Source organism: Metopolophium dirhodum, chromosome 3, assembly GCF_019925205.1.
Source record: "Metopolophium dirhodum isolate CAU chromosome 3, ASM1992520v1, whole genome shotgun sequence".
Classification (NCBI taxonomy): Eukaryota; Metazoa; Arthropoda; class Insecta; order Hemiptera; family Aphididae; genus Metopolophium; species Metopolophium dirhodum.
In genome coordinates this window covers 28,864,762-28,887,612 of record NC_083562.1, presented here as the reverse complement: position 1 = coordinate 28,887,612, position 22,851 = coordinate 28,864,762, and the positions used below count along the sequence as shown (strand labels likewise).

Here is a 22,851-nt window from a genome sequence, read left to right as displayed (position 1 = left end):
CATATTAACAAGTAAATTTGATATACTATAATGATTATCTGCCTAATGATACAGATTATATAAGCTTGATGTGCTATATAAATATATATATATATATAATATAATTTGTGTTTTTTTTTTAATGAGCAGATTCATCAGGATGATAATATTATGCTGTGTTTTACTCATTTAAAAGTTTTAACTATTTTTTTCATATTACGTCAAAAACAAATAAACAAATAACTTAAATTATAATAAATAAGCATGTCAGTTATAAATTAGTAGTATAAAAAATAACATCAAAGAAAATGTATTCGTCGAAACTTATTTAATTACCTATATTTGATGATTTCGTTTTATTACAAAATATGTAAAATATAATACAATTATCGATCTGATTTGCTACTTAAAGAGCATATGGATAAAACAAAATTAATATATTTTATATAACTTACACACTACATACACATCCATATGTACATACTATTATACCTATAATAATACTGTTGTAGAGGCCAAACGGTCTTTAAAAACGGATCGATAAAATACGTGGGGTCCTGCGGAGTGTGCATGAAACTGGAACCGATATACAACATTATAATTTATAATATTATAAACCAATGTTATATAATAATATTATATCAAATTGTACATCGTCGGCGGCGATGGCGCGACGACCGTCTAAGGTAAACAGAGTGGGTCGGTAATTACTATTACTTTAAAAATCTGATCCCACTGATCCGTAACACGGCGCATACCTCGTCCGTAGTTCACAGGTATATATATATATATACCTATACACTGTGTACAGATGACTATAACCTTGTCGACTTTTTACAAGTGTTGAAAATATGAATTGTTACTTATTTATGCCGTCTGTATAATGCCAAGCAGCGAATACATTTATAAAATAATACATAATATTATAGCATTATAGTCTCATCAGGAACGTATACATTGGAAAGAGTTGGGGTACAAACCAAAATGTTTCATAATCTAAACATTATACCCACATCGTCAACAATTGTTATTTTTATAAAGATCGATGTCAAACACTTATGAAAACGTCCTTACGGTAAATGAACAATATTTAAAATTATTAACAATATATATGTTTAATATTTTTACTTATGAACCCCCTGATTTTTTTTCTGCCTGAACCACACGTTTCATTATTATCATGACTATTGAGTAATAATGTATGATTTTATGTTTCTTGTGTGTGTACAATGCGCGTTCGAGCGATGATGTGACAGTATACTATACAGTGGTGTACTGATATATTGATAGAGGGTAGGGTTAGATTAAATGTCGGTAAATATAAAGGCTAACCCAAAAAAAAATAGCACCGTAAAACTAAAAAAATGTGAAATTAATATGTGTAGGTACATGTAATTATTAAATTACGTATTTATATAAGGTACTTCAATAGTTTATAATATTGGTGAAAATGGCGGTATTATTTTATAATAGTATTCTCATTCGAACGGATTCTCACCCCCAGACAGTATTTTCGCGTTTCAATTTTTATCCTAGTTACACTTCAACACACACAAATGACATTTATATAAATAGGTTACTATAGAGTGCAGTGGCGTGCTCAGATTTATTGAAAGGGGGGGGGGATATGCATTTTTGCACATTTTTAGTAATATAGTAGTATATATACTTTCGTTACTTTATCATATATTTTATATGACACGAACAAGCTAAATAGGGGATATGACACCCTCCCCTACCCCTTGAGCACGGCCCGGGTGGTTCACACAAGAATTTTTCGTGTTGGCTCACGAAAATTGAATAATTTTTGTTTGTATATAGACGGTTGGCTATTGGTTACAGAAATAACATTATCATATGCGTGTTATGGTATGGGATTTATTTTTAAATAAAATAAAATAATACTTTATTATTTGTTATTCAAATGTACAGCAAAAAGCAATGTCCTTATGTCCTTATAGACTTAAAAACTCAAAAACTGCTTGACCGATTTTGACTACGTAGGTATAGGAAAATAGCACTGTCAAAAACACGCACAACGGGTTTATATTCTGATGTGCACAGCATTTCAAACACTCCTAATTAAACATTTATATATACAATTATAAAAAATATTCTTATGTAATAATAAATATAAACAAAAATACACCATGGACGTTTACTGCAAATCTGCTAGACGTAAGTCACTTGTACTATCACTAACGTGATTATATTTAAGACACAAGTAAGTGAAGTAGGTACGCAAGAAATTTGATAATAATAATATAATATAATAACAGATACTATATTATAATTAATAATTTTTACAAGCCAAGTGTTTATTTCAGTCTACGTATTATATATAAAAAAACAATAACAATGCATATTGAGATATTTCTTACAGAAACCCGTGCGTAATATTGTGTACAGCTGATTTTACTATCATGGGAGTATTTTCAGTGTTTTTCGGATATGCAAACTTTAAGACGGCCCAATTTTAATATAATATGGAATAGTATGTATAGATGTAATGTAAGTGTGTAAAATATTTTCTTTCCTTTCCTTTTATAATCCTAATTGAAATTATTATTCACTTCGACTAATGTGCTTTTCAAATAGCTAGCAGTTGGCAGAATTAAAACTATGTAACACATAAGCAACAATAGCGATAATCCCCATAGCAGATGGTAACATAATGTTGTGCATAATTATGACTTTTGATTATGATGATCAATAACTTGTGCTGTGACTTTGTAGATAAATGCATTTACCTATTTCAGCTTACAATAAAACATAGCTTCAACACAAAGTTTGAATTATGTACTAAATACTTATGAATTTTGAATTCTTGTGCATTTTTTAACATTTTTGATTTTGCAGGTCTTTTTTCCATGTTTATACATTGTAACAATTTCCGTTAGTTAACATTTTTTACACTTATCTTATAAATTACTTACGGTTTAATTTTCATCATATAAATATTTTACTTGTTCTGTATGCACGTCACACTTAATTAATACCTAATATCTTTAATTAAACATATTTTACACTCACTTATAGTTTATACTTTATAGATTTTTATATTTTTTAAATTATGATTTTTATTATACCTGCAATCGTGCATTTTATATTGACTTTTTTAAGATTTCAATGTATTTATATGGTTTTTAATCCATTATTACCAAAATATATTGTCGAAACATATTAAATTTGAATACGTAATGATATATATGTAAATTATGACGATGGTGTGTGGAAGGACAATATTATAACTATCACGACATTTTTAAGTCAGTGTGGTAGTCATACCCCACACTCACCCACTGCAAAGGACTCCCTGCAGCTATTATCGTACAACTGCCGCAGCCCAATAATGTCTCGAAAACGCACTGCACACTACCTATACATTGTGCTGTACACGGTAATATTGTTTACACGAAAAAACGCGTTCAGCCACCGCGACCATGACGTAGGTATATTATAATATCAATATAGGTACGTAATAATGAATAGCATAATATTATAATATGGGCACTGGCGTTCAAATTTTCTGCAAATACGGATAGTGCGTGTGCTGTATCGCGTTGGAAGTAACATAAGGTGTATGCACAACACTGCTACAATGCAAACAGGCGCGCTGCGATTTAATTCGAATACGCTCGCACACATGGCGGTAAATGGTAATGTACTATATAGTTATACGTATAACAATATATTAATATTGCGTTTTCGCTGTGTGTATCGCGGATACGTATAAATCGTCATGTAATCTCGTCTGTCGTAAATAAATAGAACCTACTCGCGCGAATCGTCTGTCTGCGCGTCATAATAATAATAATGATATACGCCAAATACTCGAGTATATTATACGATCGTGTGTATTAATAAATAATAATATAGTTTTGTCCAAATGATTATATCGCCCGTAGGCACGAATCGCCATCAGAATGATTTTTATATAATATGCGTAGATTTTTGTGCGTGTGCGTGGAGGTAGGCGAAAAGAGAAACGATGACGTAAATTCAAAGTCGATTCCTAATCGACATCAGACGTGTCGGCGGCGATAATATTATATTACAAGCTTTTCGAACCGTTTCCTCAACTCGTACCTATTATTTTGAAGCGATTGATTTCAGCGCCCGATACATGTACATGGAGTTTTTAAGAAGAATTAAGGATTTTAAAATAATTTTTTGATTTTTTTATAACATTTACGCGATACCATCAAATTTTTTTCAAACAAGAATCACCTTTTTTTACTGTCAATTATTTAGTAGAGATTTTTTTTGTTGAAAATATTAATGTATCAAAATCAAAATTCGAACGAGTAGTTTTTGAGAAATTTAATTTTGCGTACCACGTATAATAAGTTTAAAGATATGTGATATATAGTATGGGGATTTAATGATATGACAATTCTAGTAGGGAACACTAATATATCAACATTTTATAATTTGTGAAAATTGTTTGAGTATAGAAAATACTAGATAAAATATTACAATTATTTCATATTTTTCTAAAACCATTTTGATGGACTATTATCCTTGAGGAAAGAACGAATGTATAAAGTATATTAGGTAAGCTTTTCACTTAAACCGTGTTTAAAAATTATTACTATTTAATGTAAAACCTATGGTTGTTACAATAACATGTTTTGATATAAAAACAAATACTTCTATAAAAGCGCGTTGGCTGCTATCAGTCACGCAATGCGGCTGAGGGTAAGTAACGTCCGCTGCTACTAGTTCCCGGATGGGTGACTACCCGGGTTCATAGTAGAAAAAACCTTGCCACATATACACGCGAGTTGCTTACCTACAGTAACAACCGTAACGACATTACTGTACCAACAATAGTCAATAATCCCTACAATAGTTTATGGCCATAGTTGCCGCACTCAAATATAAAGCTATGAAACTAAAATTATCAATAATTACTAAAATCATAATTTATTAAATTAATGTAACAACTAATAAGTAATGGAATAATATCCTAAACATTAGTTATAAGTAGGGGCATATCTATATATTTTGTTCTAGCCGGAGGTAGTTGATTTTTTTTTAAAGAATCTTGGAAAGTTATTATGTTTAACATCTAACGGTAATAATATATTGTACATTTCTGGACGTATATATAAGTGTATGAATACTGGATTGTCTTAAATTTTTGTTTTTGGGGTATTATACTGCAGTATATAGTACCGAAGCTTTGTAAAATAGTTATTAACTGGCAGTATACATGCATATATCGTTGAAAAAGTATTTTTCGTTATGTCTTGACTATATCATAATATTGAGAGCTGTTTTCGAATAATTTCCAATTGGTATACCTTTAAGTATAATATTATTGTTTGCGAAATTGTTGTTGTCGTCGTCGTCGTCGTTGTTGTTGTTGTTGTCGTCAAACGAAAGTGTATATTTACAACACTTCGCGCGATTCTACAGTACACCTACGACGACTGTGTGTCGGCGAGATTTTCGCAAAACGCCATTGGTGACGCGACCTCGCGCGGCGCGGCGGGACCCGGCGACAGACGCCCGTGGGTTTTCGTGGGCCACGCACGCCGCGTAAGTTTTTGTGTAATAACTGTCCGTCGCCGACTATGATAATATTATTATATGCGTGTGCGCGTGCGCGTAGGTGCAGAGCTTGTAAGACTCGCGAAATATATTATAATAACGGCGACGATTTTACCGCAATAATAATATAATAGTAACGTAATAAGGTCAGACGAGAATTGCGGTGTCTGCATGCGCATAATGTTAATATTGTAATGTGCAAAACCCTCGCAAAACACATCGGCGACCAACGCGCGAAAATCGTATATTGCGCTGTCAATATTACATTATATTATGTGCGAACGTCGCGCCGTATATACAATAATAATAATATATGTATCCAAAGCTGGCAGCTGTTATGAATCATATTCGATCGACCGATAAATGACGACGGGAAATCGAAATCGCGAATAATATATCATATTATGTTGGGTAGGTACTAGGTAGGTGTAGGTATATACGCGTCGTCCTCCCGGCTACCGTTTAACGCGTACATTTTTTTTTTTTTTTACGAGTCTTACTGCATTTTTTTCTATACACAACGCCACCGCGAAGAGAAAACTTTACGACGTGCGTAAAAAACGCGACCGTAATATTATATTATTAGACCAAACCAATACGAAGTACCAATAATAACATTATACCTATATTATATTCGAGTTCGTGTAACTATATAGCTATATGTATAAAATAATATGATCTCTCCCCACGGGCGATAATTAATAATAATATGAGATCAACTGCGTATATCGTAGGTAAAGGTCCTACACGTTATGGGGCACATTATATATTATGTTAATAATAATATGCATAAACACGGTGTAATTAATATTACTATAATCGTTCGAGATCCGTATCTAAATGTAATAATAAGTCAAATTACATGCGTGTACATAATGTTATAAGTTATTTATATTTTATTTTTGCAGGCACCTATTTGGAAAATGGGTGTAACTAAACACGAAATTTCGCAAGGGCCTGTACTAAATCGTGGAGTACTTTCCAAAGTAATGTATATGCTTATATACAGAGTGATTCATCAAGCATGCTCATCCCCATCTTTCATTTATTAATGAATTTTGGAATTTTTAAGTACAAGTACCTACTCACTTAAAAAGTACCATATTTTCAATTATTTAGATTTGTATACTATTTAAGGAGTGTCGTACGATGATACTGACTTATTTTTTTCAAACGATAGAACCAACCTTTTTATACTGTAAATTATTGAGCAAATTATGTTTATGCAAATTTGTATATGCGTGTAAATCAATATTTGAACGAGTATAGTTTCTGAGTTAGAAACATGTATAATAGTCCTTAAAAATGGTTACATAAAAATATAAAATGTATGCAAATTGGATATATAGTATTTATTATTATTTATTATTATTTTTAAAAAATGTTTAAACAAATTAAAATATTATATGTTGATACTTGATAGATTAATATAAATGACTGACATTATCAAATCATCATAGTTCCCATTGCATTCCAAACCCAATATTATGGACTTATATCTTTAGTACACAAAGTAACACAATTAACTATTAACTACTATACCTAGTTCGAATTTTAATTTAAGTATATAAAAGTTTTAAAAAAAAGTCATCTAATTAACATTTTATAGAGAAAATAGATTTATTTTTTTTTTAATATCTAGGTATTGCTAAAATACAAGTACACTCTACTTGAAAATTCCGAAAATCTTAGTTTGAATAAATTAATACATTACTGAACGAAATAATAGGGGTTAGTATCCTAGATGAAAATTGTAAATATATAATAAATATATAATATTATAGTATGTACCTATTATATTTGTATTCATAATATACCACCCATATTATGTGAATTTATGTAAATGATAAAATTGTGCACATATATCCTGACTAAACTACGTAGGTATTATAGAAAGTAAAGTACAGATTTTAATGTAGACGCCTGTTGTACATTATTATTATATTAAATAATTTATGCTAGACCAAAAAAAAAAATGGAAAATAGTTCGTTATGAGCTCACGACTCATGAAAAAATCCGTTTCCAGAAAAAAATTTAAAAAAATGAAAAGCCTAATTATAAGGTTTGTAATCTTACAGGCGATGGACTCGGGTCGCTACATTACATTCCCTGCCCATAGTTCAATAATTTGTAGAAAGTTCACAGTGGTCGTATATACAATATATAGGTGCACTCGCACTGTGTTTCATAAAGTTGAAATTATTTCATCGAAACTTAAATTTTAAATAGTGAAAAATCTTCGCAATGATACGCTCCGTTTTTTTTTGTTGATTATCTATCTGAATTTCCTTTTTTTCATTGTAGGCTGCAGCGGTATCGCAGTGATAGAATAGCGACGGTAAATAAGCTAGTGATCATAACAATTCCCAACTATTATATTAAATATTATAATTATATATTTATATATTATCACCTCGACAGTTCGTATACCTACATTTATATACTTATACTATGGTTAGTTTTAGAGTTTATCTTATAGAAACTTGACGTTGCCACAAAATAATTAAAAATAAACGCGGTGACATTTATCGTAAGGCGCCTCTGTTTTAACGAAATATATTTTGAATGTTCTACCATCAAATACTACACCGGATTTCATTAATTGTATATATTTTAATGTGTGTGCACATAATACCTATATATTATATATTGTTGTAATAGGCGCGAATCGCCACAATATTATAACGAATTACTGCTTAAATGTCGATAATTCATCGTATTTATTCCGGTTTTGATTCTTTATAATATATCTATACAGTATATTATATATTATAATACGATTTGCAATTTTAATTTCGAAGACCCGATAATCGAATACGAGGTTAATCGTATGCTTATTAGTTATTCCTTGACTATATAATTAAAAACTCTACACACGCTCCCGCGGGTAAATATCCACACCTATTACACGTAACTAGCCTGCATAATATTATAAGTCTATATTCAATAATGAAAATAAATACATCAAATATCCCTATTATTCACGTTAAAATTTATCACATCTAATAACAACACGCGCGTGATAATAATAATTATGAATTAATCGCGAGGTGTTGGGATAAATATCCAACCGCATTACTTATATAGGTATTATAATATTTTGCAGCAACCAATTTAATTTAATTTTTAACAGATATTTTCAATCTTTTAATATCTATCTGTTTCTGTTTTTCGTTTTTGGTCTAATACTTGTGGCCCTCCCCCTGGTATCCACAGCAACCACTTTATACCCCACCATCCATCCCTATCACCATCGCTATCCCTCCAAACGTTGCTATGGACACCGTTCTCCGCACAAACTCCGAATAATAATCTGAACTTCACATGTATTATGTGGTATGACAAAATACCGAACATCAGCGTATATTTTACCACCCACCTATCATTATTGTTATAGAGAACCAGTAACCACTATCGTTTGCTACAAATTTATCTATAATATAAAAATTGTATACACATATCTTATAACCTATAGCCACCTGATCAGTTATTTACCTAATTACCTATGTACCTACTGCTATAACACTACGTCACTATTATATGGAACTTATGTCATGTTTATGTCGTGTAGTGTTTAAAACCAACTTTACAATACCAATGTAATCGTAAATACGTAAATATATAATTTATGCATATAGTATTATACTGAATCTAAAAACACTTCAAAAAGAAAATTCACATACAGTATGGACACAGCGTGGTCGAGGTTTTTTCATTTTTATGTGTCATTATTATACCTATAACCTTTATATATAAATAGAAATCTATCAATGGTGAAACATATTATTATAACAATTTATCTATAATCATTAATTTCAAACACGTGTAACATTGACATAATATATGTTTTTATACTATATCCGTATACGGAAAACCAGCGAGAAGAGACTATAAGATTAAGCTTATTCAATACTACTGTAGTAGAGCTTCAGCCTCTCAAATCTGAAACGCTAATTGCGGGTATAGAAACGTTTGGATCGATATTTATTTTGTACTTGGACGGGAGATCGTACATTCGTACGAATTTCGAAAATATGCATACAAATGTATACTAAATGCATACTAAATATTAAAAAAATCGTAGGGGTTGCTGTAGGGTAACATATACGTAAACGATATATCTACTGAAGCGAGTTTTTGTCTATTATAGTCATTGACCGCAGCTAACATTAAAATAACCAACTTTTTCATTATTACGATTTTAATTTTGATAGATACGCGTATACCGTATACCAGCTGCAGTAGCTGATTTGCACAAACCATATAGGTATACGTGTGCAGAGTACCTACCAGGTATTGTATGCACGATTCATATATTATTATAATATAAGTTCGTTACACGATGCTGTGAAACGATGACGATCGTAAGAAAACAAAATTACCTATACTGACGAACAATAGCATACTATTGACCTTTTGCCCATTAGCTATTGTTGACTTTTACATAAAAATTTTTTTTTTTTTTAATTTAAAACTGATTTTTATACAACAACTTTCAAAATATTATTGCGAGATAAATAAAATTATAGATTTAAACTTTTTTTCAATTTTAACATAAATATTGAATATTCTCATAAAATATTTTCGATTTTGATTTCATTATAGAGGATTTTGAACGATTTTTATCGATGTTTAAATTTAAAATCATTTACAAGATCGATTTACAAGCAGGGCTTATTTTTTTTAAATTATAGGTATATATCGCGCAGGTGCGCATCGTAGCTATTATTATATTGTGAATTATTTTTTTAAAATTAAATATACCTGTAATACCTATACCAACGTAAGGGGAAAAAACTGGAAATCACGACATGGGTCCGTGCGGACGCATAAACAAAACACGCCGCGCCGCCCCGTGCGATGATTTCCATTCTTATAATAATAATAATGTATCGTCGGGTTGCGATTGTTGCGCCGCCTCGTCCGTCACGCTCGGCCGAGTGTGACTTTTTTCCTTCTTCTCTTTGCTTTAGAGTTCGTTGGATACAAAGTAAATGTGCGTGCGCTTATTCACATCGATATATTATTATTTTATACTTGGGTATATTAAACCCGGGCAAAGTGCTTGTATTATAAGTACCTATATAATTTGTGATTCACCTAATAAATAACCCCAGAAATTTAGTCCCTGAAAAAAATAACCCCATTGAAAAATTAACCCTATATAACAAAAATTATGTGTACCAGGTACCTAACCTAACACATATTCACGAGATTTCAATGACAGTCTATGTAGGTACCTATGATTTTGAAAAATCAGTCATTTTTTTAATCATAATAAATTTGTGGTACAATAAATATAAATATAAGACAAATAGTCAATTTTTGTTGCAGTCAAGTTTTTATTATTATAACCATTTCTATAGGTGAAAGTAAAAATTACCTTATTTTTTTTCAAAATTCACCTTTACTTAAGTATTACTGAAAAATAATCATTTCCTACAAAAAACAGACAAAAATTAAAAAATTAAAATATTTTTTCAAAAATTGGACTCCTGGAAGTATATATTTTTTTCACTTAATGGTTAATTGCACGAAAAAAATGACTTTCGACTTTTCAACAGCCTTAATATAGGCTTGTGCTTATTCTTATTTGTAAATTGAAATAATATCCGAACAATAAATTAAATGTTTTTTTACAACACAAATTGATATAATGATATTAATATAGGTACTTAAATTAATGAAAACAATAACCTATGGTTTACAATAATGTTAATAATACAATACATTTTTATATTAAATGTATAAATAGGTTCTATAGTAAATGGGCTGACAAAAGTATATAGTGATAGTCATAACACATAAAAAAAGTAGACGTGTAGTGAACACTTTATAAACAATAGGGTCATAATTAGATATTCTATCATTGCAAAAACTAGTGATCTCTCCACCAAAAAAATGTTCTGGCTACGGCACTGTACTAAGTGTAATGCCAACCGGTTTTGAAGATATGGGAGCAATGGTGATTTGAACATTAATCTATCAACATATATAATTTGAAAAATGGTCTAAGTATAATAAACACTGGATCCAATATTACAAATATTTTATATTTTTGCAAAACCATATAGAGACTATTATCCTAAGTATAAACATTTTAATAACACTGAGAAACTACTTGTTCGAATTTTGAATTAGATCCATCAAAATGTTCAAATCAATTAGGTATCCAATAAATAATTTACAGGAAATAGAGGGAAAATCAGAACATTTTATCGTCACAGGACATTCCTTAAGTAGACAAGTAGGTAGTACAACAAAATATTTTAAACATGTGAAAATATGGTCTTAATGAGTAATAAGTATATTTAAAAATTAGAATTAGAATAAATTCATTATTAAAGGAAAATTGGGGATGGCCATGCTTGGTGAATCGCCCTGTTTATTACCGTACCTATTCGAGCTATAAATGCGTATATATATACCTATATTTATATAATATTATAGCATATACATGATGTGTATTGTAGGCAGGTAGAAGTAATTATTTATTTTTTTTGTTTTTTTTTATCTATCATTATTATTATTTTTACTATTACTATTATTCGTTCGTATAGTTATAACGTGTTTCATTCATCCGGACGGAATAGAAATCGTTGTAGTGTGACGCGTGCATTCACGATGATGATGGGAACAGCTATAGGTCGCCCGGACGGACGGCCATCGTAAATCGTGTAAATTATAGTATATATTATGGGCAGAGTTGCAGGAGTCGATATTATCGTTATAAAAGGACGCCGCTGCGCGCCCGTGTTGATTTATAAAAAGCGATTTATATTTAATATTATTGTACACGTCGAGGTATAAATTGACGCGTTCTACCATCGATCTTTCAAACGGAATGAGCGTATTTGCTTTTGGTCTCTGATGTTGTTTTTTATTCCCCCGCACAGGTAGCCCAGGTAGGCGGACGTCCGTCCCGGGCCTACGCGAGACCGTCGAACGATTTAATCTTATAATAATATTGTGGCTCAAGCCATAAATAATAATATATTATGATATTCAGTATTACTCGCTGCACAAGAATTGCATCCCGAAAATCTTTTTTTACACTAATTGTGTCCCAACGATGGGCACACGAATCGCGTACGATATAATAAACATATATTATTTCCCTTCCCACTTATTATGCAGACCGACAATATAGCGAGTATAATATATGTATACTAGTGTGGCTTGGCGTGGCGCGTTGGCTGCTACCAGTCACGGAATGCGCGACTGGGAGTAAGTAACGGCCACAGCTACTAGCTCCCGGATGGGTGACCACCCGGGTTCATAGTAGTTAAAAACCTTGCAACATATACACGTGTTTGCTACCTACCGTAACAACCGTTAAAACAATCGTAAAATCAACCTACCGTATCAACCTTACCCCTACCACAGTTCACAACCCCTACAACAGCTAATGGCCATAGTCGCCGGGCTTAAGTACAAAAAATATATATACTATAGTATAGTATAGTATAAGTAGCTACTGGATATTAATATTTAATTATGAATACCTATTGGTAGATTAGAAATAGTGTTTTTCGTCGTCATCACTTCGGTAAGTATACTGCCATTTGAGTGAAATCTTACGTAATATATCGAAAATTATTATTACTTAAAATTTAAAAATACACTGTTACTCTTGATTTCAAATGACTAATGAGAATCGCCCTTTAGACTTAAATCGAAATTTGAGCGAGTTGGTTTAAGTCATAATATATCATGTATATTATGGAGGGCGAATGCTAATATACTTATATACCTATACCTAGTATGATAATGCGGGTTTGGTAGATATGGGGGCTATGATAATTTGAACTAATTAGTACCTAATCAGGGGCATACCTAGGAAATTTTTTCATGTGGGGGGGGGGTGCGTTGAACAAAGTAAGATTTTGATGTTTGTTACCTTATACTAGATCCTTATTACTAAGTCCCGTAACCATAATAACCTCTACAAATAATTGATAATACGTAAAATGATTCTTCCAAACCGTTTCAGAAATATTATGGTTTGTACTTTGTCTTTTATCATATAAGATTTATAGCATAACACGGCCGATGGCTGAAGCCCCCTTAGCCCCCTGGTTACGCCACTGTTGGTAATTCACTAATATTAATATTATCCAATATAATATATCAACATTCGACATTTAATAATTTATAAAAATTGTCTGAGTAAAGTACTAACTACTAAAGTAAATACTAAATAGGTAGTAAGTAGGTACTCTACATCCAAATAGATAATATTTCTATAGGTACTTACACAGAATAGACAAATGGTACTTACCTAATGACCAGTGGCGTATACATAACTTTTGTATGGGGGGGGGGATCAGTTGCAAACAAATTATTATGGAACAAAAATACCTAAACCTAGGTATGTGCACATTTAAATACCTAATAAATGATAAAACATATATATTATATTCAATACATTTTATTTTAAATTCTACAAGTAGTTATAAAACTGTTCAAAGATTGTTGTTTCCTCATTATATTTTATTTTTCGCACAATTAACTCAATTCGGCAATCGGCATTGGTACTATTACATCTGTTATGACTTGTTCGTACAACTGACATAATATTTGTTGTTGATGTTTTTAGATAATAATATTTATTATTTAAGCTATTTTTATATTTCTTTTTCTAATGTATAGGAAAATGTATTATTATACGCACGGACATGCGGGCGTCGTCTCCGCCGCGTTGATATCGGTGACGGTGGCGACTGGCGACGGCCCGTGGCTGGTCTGCCACATATTATTATCTTATAATAATTTATTATACTTGTATATATAATATACATATTATCAAATATCACATAATACGATTATATGAATATGAAATAAATATATGATTACTGATTAATATTAAGTAAATTATTTTTAATTAATTGTTGAATGTGTTAAAATAAAAATTTACATAAAATCCTTCCTATTTTTTTCCTTGTAATTTCCTTACATTAAGTCATTAAGAACACTATTTTATAAAATTTAAAAAAAGGCCTATTGGGGGGGGGATCTGACCCCCACATCCCCCCCCCCCTTGTATACGCCCCTGCTAATGACATAAAACAAAATGGCTAATTGTTTGTTAAAAAAATTTAAAAATGTGTTCAACGTTCATTACTTGTGAATCGTGATAAGAATATATTTGATAAACTATGTGTTATCACTTGGCAAATATTATCAATATTATTGGTGTGTTAATGCGTTATCACTCGTATCCATGGGGATTATTTAAAAAACAAAATCTAGTAATTATTAGCACTGAATAGATGAAATTTCATCTATTCTTTGTATCTACTAATTACCATGTACCTATTATAAGTATTATTGACTATTTGCCTATTGTAATTTGGGGGTAGCCATTTACTTACTGTTTAATTGTTCTGATTTAGTGCTTAAGGTTTCTTCTTTTATGAAAATGGACGACAACGATTTGGAAGTACTTGATTGTAATGAAACACCCCGTGAAACACCAGAGCCATCTGAACGGGCATCAAATATTGCTGTAGACTTGGTAACTTACAATATATACTTCACAGTTATATACCTGCGCTACAAACTTATACTAAACAAAATATGCATTTATTTAATATTGTATCATGTTCCATTAATGTTAGTGTGGATTTTTTTTTCTTTTAGGCTTTGAGCCCAGCTAGTGTGTTGGGCAGTCGTAGACCATCGATTGATGGTATGTCCAGCACTTGTACATCACAGTCAGAAGTACGCTCATTTAAAGATCGTCTCAGAGAACACGTTAATCAAGTCAAGGTAAATCGGATATGATAATATAATTACTTAATTTCGTGAATGGTTTTTTCACAACCGCTATTCCTAGGAAAGAGCTTCCAATACTGTGGTAGTTGAACAAACCAAAATCAAGGTTCAACAAAATGTCAAACAGCCTGCTGAACGTTTAGCACAATTGGTATGTTTCACCGTTTTCTTATTGTAAAACATGTTGTTGATTATTCATATAAACCGACTCCATTACCATTTCACATAATATGCATATCATCTTTTGTTTGAAAAATCTAGTTTAAATTTCTCACACATTTGAGAATAATTGAGTTGGGTAATTTCGGTTTTAGTGGATGCAAAATGTATTCTATATAAACTAATAGGTAGTTCATATAGAATCTGCAAAGTGTAAATTTGCCAACATAACTGCACTTATAAAGACCTTTAAATAAAATTATTTAGTAATAATTATAATCTATACATAATAATACAAATTAATAGTTAAGAAAATGAATTATATTATCTTTCCCTAGGCAGGAAATAAAATATTCCTATGGATTTTTAGTCTCTATTTAAAAAAAAAAAATGTACTCATTATTTGTTCATTCAATGATTCATTGTTAGTATTACATTTAGTTACATACCATTGATTTGTATAGATGTTCAAAATGTTTTTTATATTTATTTTTGATTTTTTTTTTATCTCCGTGTCATCTTATTGTAATAATTAGATAAAATAACTTAAACTTTATGTTTACTTTTATATTTGTGTTTCATTATTCACAGTTGTTATAACAGTCTCATTAGTTCTTTAAAAAAAATCAAATGAATTATACTTTTGACATTTAAACAATTTTTAATTTAAGAGAATTCAGAGCATTTATGTATGTTATTTACATCTCTAGGACCTAGGTTAATACTTTTATCTTATATATAACTTGAAATTATAAATTATAATATTAACAAAGGACTTAAAAATAGTGTAATAATGCCCTTCTGTAAATAGTATCCATAAAACTTTGAAATATTTTTTTTGTGTATAGTTTATTTTAAGTGGACACATTTTTAATTATAAAACATGTATCTAACTAATTACAGAATTTAATAATCAATATAATACATTTAAACTATATTGTTTAGAACATAATTTTATCTATAGTATTTTAAAAACCATACTTTATTATTATTGTCTTTTTTAATGGGTATTCAATATATCAGTAAACTATTTAATCAATAATAATATGTTCAATCGGTTTATAGTTTTGATGTGTTAGTATATGTTATTTTTGTTTGATAGAAATTAATTGTTTTCCTTATATAATTTATCACTTATTTATTTTGTATTAAAATTTTTTATTTTTATTTTAAGATGAGTTCAGAAAATCAGGCAGTTGCAGCTGCTTTAGAGAAACATGAAAAGGATAAGATCACTAAAAATGTGGTCATAAACAATGTGCTTGAGGTAGGTACCAATAAATATAATAATATGTACACAATTTAATGTAGTTTAATGAATTATTTATACAGGTAACTTCAACACTTGCACTGATTTTGTTAATGTGCACAAATAGCCAATATACAAATGAGTAAGAAATATTACTTTAAACTGATTTTTAGTAGGTACAAATAAAATAAGTAATTTTTTATATAATTATAAATATTCCCTTTAATTATTGCACTTGAATTCTATTGTTAGTTTTACCATTAAGTTAAGTTCCTTTCACGGGCTGTTTCATCCTTATCTATCAACCATAGTTCCTGCAATACAGCACCTGCATTTCCTCACCTGTCTTGGACAGGTGTACTTTACGAAGCATGGACTTAACTGAATCACATCATGAACATATGCATTAAGCTTTTGCATCTGCTTTTATTTTTTCTTACATTTTAAATTAATTGAAATCTTATACACAACAGTTTTAGTTGAAAAATAAATACTAATTTGTTAATTTTAATAAGTATTCAGATTTTAGTCTATAATATCTAGCAGTAACAAAATGTATCTTATTTTATGAAGGTAGACCATGAAATTGAGGGTTACAATTTTTTCACCAAAGTATGGGATCCTCCTTCCAAACCTGATGAAATCCACGAGAAATCAGCTGAATCTAGCGGTAAATGTTTAAATTTATTTTCATTTTATTCATTCGCAGTATTTATTTTAGTGCATTAAGTAATTGTTTTAAATCAAGGAAATTATCACACAAATATTTTAAAACATACAGTGAGAATCTGGTAGACTACTTTGGCTTTACATAAAATAATTTTATGAAACATACTATTATTGTTATAATTGCACAGCAATTAAATATGATAATAATAATAATAATAATAGCAGGTAAAATAAAATATTTTATTATTTTATATCATAAAATTAGTTTGAATAAAGGTGCCTACCAATTATAAACTATCAATTTTTATTTTATTTTCTTATAGTTCTTATAGTTCTATATTTATTTATAATTAAATTATTAATACAATTGTTATTGGCATTTTTATGATCGGACCCAACAAGAAGAAGATTTTATATTCTTTGGATTAAGTGTTAACTTAATGTTGTTAATTTTACAATAAAAATTATTTTCATAATTTCCATAGATGCAGAAGTTGGTTTTTCCAACGAAGAAGATAAAAAACTGGTCACAGAAGATTATTTAGGACTAACAGATGGAGAGGATGTCGATGTTTTAGATCATTCGTTGGTACCATTTTTGAGTACATCTATAAAAATTAAAGAAGCAGCTGAAAAGATTTATTTTATTCCAGATGGATCTCAAGGTAAAAACCATGATTAATAAATTAATATGTTGCAAGAACAATTTTCTATTAATTAATTCCAATATAATATTTTTTTTAATATTATCAATTTTTTCCAAGTTGTTGTTTAACATTTTTATTTCTTGTAATGTTTTTAATTTGATTTTCTTAAGGATTTTTTTTTAGCTGTAAGTGTATAGCTGTAGTTAACATTAAAAAAAAAAAATAACAGCAGAATAAATTATGTACCTAGATTAATAAATTTTGGTTTCAGTGGATCTTGCGAAACGACTGAATTCGAGACAACCGCGATACCTAGAGAGAGAAGGACTTTATGTTGGTACATATCCTCCAGTCTATGAAAAATGTCTAAATAAACTTCAACAAAGACTCCTTAAAGCTAATGAATTGTTAGAACTGTTATGAATATGAATATTTTGAAATAATTAGCTAGTTAATTGGTTGAAATTGGTTATTAACTAATAATTATTTATGATTATGTTGTTAGACATTGGTTTGGCGAAGACGGTGAACCAATCAGGTTACCTGATCCTTTAACTAGTCCATCCTGCTGTAATTTATTAGACTCTACTGAAAACAATGGGTTTTTGGACATTAAATACACAGACGTAAGTATATTATTATTGATGTCCAATATAAACAATGACACTGTACACTGTTTATACTGATTGTAATCTTTCTCATAATAATTTATTTTGGTTTCAGGCAATTCCGTTTAAGAGCCCATACAGTTTCAACAACAATTTACATGATTCTAAAGAAATAAAATTTCTTTTAGAATTAGAAATTTCAAAAATTCAGTTTAGTCATCATGCTCTTTTCAGTCGACAACATGTTCTAGACAAGCAACTATTACAACTGTATTATAAGTATAAGTGTCGTCAAGATATCGCAAGAACAAAAATGTTGTCTGGAAGGTTGGAGGCATTACGTAATGCTAAAGATACTTTGGTTAAGGTCATGTCAGAAGAAAATAATAAAGATTTGCTGGAAAATCATGGAAATCGTTTACTAAGGTTCAAAAATTTCTCAAAATTAGTGATTTTGTTTTAATACTTTTAATTTTTGTTTAGATATAAAACAGAAATTAAAGAAACTCGAGCCCAGAGATTACTGGAAGGTAAATCAGATCGATCTTTAGTATCCAATATTTTGGAGACCTGGAGGGACTTGAAAAAATTAAGAGAAAGGCAAGAGTACATTGTTACTAGTACAAAGTTGGAAATTATTGTTGATGACCATGATAATACTGAGGAATGGGAAACAGAGTTTAACAGGTATATATAAAAAAAAATACTACTGTAGTGATTTAATTTAATATTTTGATAATGTAGGTTAGTAGCTGAGACTCTTGAAGAAATGGGGGAGGAAAATATTGAAACCAATATTCCCAAAGTCCGAGATCAAGTATTTAGTATTCTCTCAGATTCATTAAGATCTCCAGGAGAACCAATTATTACATTTATTATGTCTAAAATTGAACCTACCCCCGAAGATTCTATTACTGCAAAAGAGTAATTAAAAATTTAATTTCAATTTGTGTCATAAATATAAATATAGTGAACAGATATTTTTTGTAGTGAGCTTCAACGAAGGTTGGCATTGTCGAAACAATCTATTTGGTTTGATGTGATATTCAATGGTCATATAGTGTGTGAATCTACTCCGTTACCGATCAATGACAGTTTTTCTGTTGATGTTAATCAGAAATTTGTTGTTGAAATTCATCAGTGGCCTGATACATTATCATTAAACATACATTGTGAGAATCTGAGTTCAAAAAATATGTTTACAAAAAATCCCATAGCAGAACTTTACATACCTTTTCCAATAAGGTACATTGGTTTACCATTGTTAAACTAATACAACACTTTCAATCATATTTTAATTTCAGCAATACTACATTAGATATTGTTGACATGGAAAACTTGGAGTTCAGCTGTTTTGGCAATCAGAACTTTCAAAATGCTGGTGTTGGAAGTGGTGTGGATTTTAAGGTATTTCCAGAAGATACGGAAAATCAATGTTTGTATACATCTGGTGAAGTTTTGTGTAAGGCTGGTTGGGGCACATTTGGTGATACAATTTTATGCCCCCCTGAAAATTACTTTAACAGAATCTATTCACAAAAGTAAGTTTTGTTTTTATTTTTTTTATGTAAATATAATGTGATATACTGATATGTAATGTAATTTATGTAATATATTGTTTTAGTACCAATATTTTGTCAACTAAAACGGAGAAGATTTTGAGTTGGATGAATGATTTGCATCCAGATCCTAACGATCCAAATAATGTATCATTTTTTGAGGCTCTAAAAGTGTGTTGAATACAATTTTCCTATTAATGTTCTTCCAACTGTATTGAATTTAATTATTTTTTTTTTTTAGAGTGTTGATGAAGAAATGGTTTTTAAAATGAAATCAAAGTTTAGTGTTAATATTTATAAAAAAATATTGGAATTCTGTTCAGAAGAAGAATTAGATTCTAATCCTAGACTAAAATTATTAAAATTACGAGATCGTGGAGAAATAGAATTTAGAATGGCCAAAGCAGTACCATTAAAAGAATGGCTTATACCAAAAGATATATTTAATGTAAGTTATTTACAATTTATTCTAATAATATTTTAATTTTTAATTTTTAACTACCAAAAATATTTTTATAGCTATTATTATATTATATTACTTTTTTTGTTATTGATCTAATTATATTGGCAGCTGTGGCCATAATTTAGAATTAAAATACTTTATTTTACTATACGCTGAGAAAAATGTCTTATTATAATTAGAAGATTTTTTTTAAAATTTCCCTTAAAATTGTAAATGCTTGTTTAAACCATTAGCGCCGGAGTTTTTTTATTTACGATTTTAATCAAAATTTTGTTGAAAATGGATATGTTATACCTCAAAAATTATTGTAAAAAAATCTATCCCGCCATATGGCAACACACGGCGTTAATGGGTTAAGCCAAAATTTGTTGTGGATCAAAGTCTGTAGCTCTAGTGGAGTTGGAAGAAACTTCTTTAAGTTTGAAATAGTCTCAATATTCAACGAGGTAAAATAAATTGATTGGTTGTGAGTTAAAAAGAGGATTGAATTATGACTAAAAAAAAAATATGTCTGCATCTGCAGTAATTTATTTTATTTTATTAATTTATTATCATACTTATGCTATATATAAATTGTGTGGGACTAATATCAAGTGATTTTTATTAAGGAATTTGAAAATCGTGTCGCAACTTCTGAGCTTGCACTGGAAGTTGCTGGTCTTGGGCCTTTGGAAACTAGTAGAATCTGGGGGCGTTATTCAGTTATCAAACTATATGACAAGATCCTCAAACAATGCAAGCTTGGTAACAGAAATAAAATAACCAGAGACATCATCGTTGAAGACACTGTTCCTGACATTGGGTATGTTAATTTTGGGGATAAACTTTGTCATAGTGTCAGGCTGTATTTAAAATGTTGGTGTCCAAATGGCACAAATTAAATTCCAACCATTACTCCTCTTTTACAGACATTGTGCACATTGTTAAACCTGACTTTAATCTGATCCATCATTTCTATCTGATAGAACCTTATATTAAAAATGTATAACTACAGTAAAAAGAGAAGTTTTAAAAACTAAGTTATGCAATTAAAAAGCATAGTATCAATATTATTATCAATTATTTAATTTCCAATAATCAATTAAATTAAAAATTACCTACTTAAATTGACTATTATATTTTATTTGTAATATAAATATTAATTAATTTGAAGGAATTAAAGGTCTCAAACACACACACACATCATTTTACATTGATAAAACAACTGAATAACAAAATATTTTGTTAGCTAAGTAAATTTAAAACGTTCAAAATATATTGTAATATCTGTAAATTACACAAGATGCATGCTTCGTTCTGTGTACTGCAGTGATCAGTATTTCCAAGAAATTGTTTGTTTAAAAATATATTTTTGAGGATACACTTTAAATATAACAATTTTTAATATTCCATATAAATATGGTGTTTGCATTATATTATATTATTATAATTATATTTAACTACTACTATACTGTTATTATTATTTACAGAACCTTAGGTCTGACATTTATGAAAATGTTTCAGCCGAAACGACCATTACGTCCTAGAAGAAAAGAAAGAAAGAAAATACCAGCTAAAAGCCTTTCAGGACAAGAAATTAAAGTAAACTATTTCATAAATATTATTGTTTTCAAACGTTATTACTTATTTTTATATAACTTTTCATCCAAGGTTGTTATTAATGTCATGAGAGCATTTGAGGTACCCGTGAGAAAAAACTCTGATAATATGATGATGGGAGACATAGCAATGGTTCCAGTACAGCCGTTTATTGAAATATCCTTTAAGAATCATACGAGTAGAACAACTACTGCTGAAGGTTCTAATCCAACTTGGAACCAAGATTTGCAACTTATTGTGAGGTCAGAATTGTTTATAATATTGTCATCCTATTTATAAAATATTAAAATATTCTTAAGTAAGTTAGAAAGGTTTATTTTCTACGAATAAAATTGATTTATACTCTGTTGAGTGTTAATATTTCCTAAAGGTTTTATAATATTTATAGTAATATTGTAAGCATGAAGTTACTGATTTATTTTTAACTTGTCACTACTGATGACATGCTTCAGGTACTTATATTTGTGAAGGGTAAAAATGTATACTACAATTATTAATTATTGTAATAATATATATTTCATGGTAATGGATACCTTATATACATTTTTTATATCCACCACAACCTTTTTTATAAGACTATGC

The 22,851-nt window shown here is 29.7% G+C and overlaps 1 protein-coding gene across 4 annotated transcripts in view; it reads left to right on the top strand.

Moving 5' to 3' along the window:
* The first annotated feature begins 6,508 nt into the window (after positions 1-6,508).
* LOC132940980 (coiled-coil and C2 domain-containing protein 2A) overlaps positions 6,509-22,851 on the top strand; it is a 30,725-nt gene continuing 14,382 nt past the window's right edge. For 3 of the 4 annotated variants that reach the window (XM_061008822.1, XM_061008819.1, XM_061008821.1), the window contains exons 1-19: positions 6,509-6,524; positions 14,935-15,056; positions 15,182-15,310; positions 15,378-15,467; positions 16,650-16,746; positions 17,302-17,394; positions 17,879-18,058; positions 18,312-18,447; positions 18,546-18,666; positions 18,764-19,074; positions 19,132-19,335; positions 19,393-19,572; positions 19,639-19,893; positions 19,953-20,189; positions 20,273-20,378; positions 20,449-20,655; positions 21,279-21,472; positions 22,140-22,251; positions 22,321-22,511. In XM_061008822.1, coding sequence (XP_060864805.1) covers position 6,524; positions 14,935-15,056; positions 15,182-15,310; positions 15,378-15,467; positions 16,650-16,746; positions 17,302-17,394; positions 17,879-18,058; positions 18,312-18,447; positions 18,546-18,666; positions 18,764-19,074; positions 19,132-19,335; positions 19,393-19,572; positions 19,639-19,893; positions 19,953-20,189; positions 20,273-20,378; positions 20,449-20,655; positions 21,279-21,472; positions 22,140-22,251; positions 22,321-22,511 — 2,966 coding nt within the window. In that variant the 5' untranslated portion in view covers positions 6,509-6,523. Of the gene's footprint in view, positions 6,525-14,766; positions 14,851-14,934; positions 15,057-15,181; positions 15,311-15,377; positions 15,468-16,649; positions 16,747-17,301; positions 17,395-17,878; positions 18,059-18,311; positions 18,448-18,545; positions 18,667-18,763; positions 19,075-19,131; positions 19,336-19,392; positions 19,573-19,638; positions 19,894-19,952; positions 20,190-20,272; positions 20,379-20,448; positions 20,656-21,278; positions 21,473-22,139; positions 22,252-22,320; positions 22,512-22,851 lie in introns of those variants that run through there. The other variant, XM_061008820.1, reaches the window with a different exon arrangement.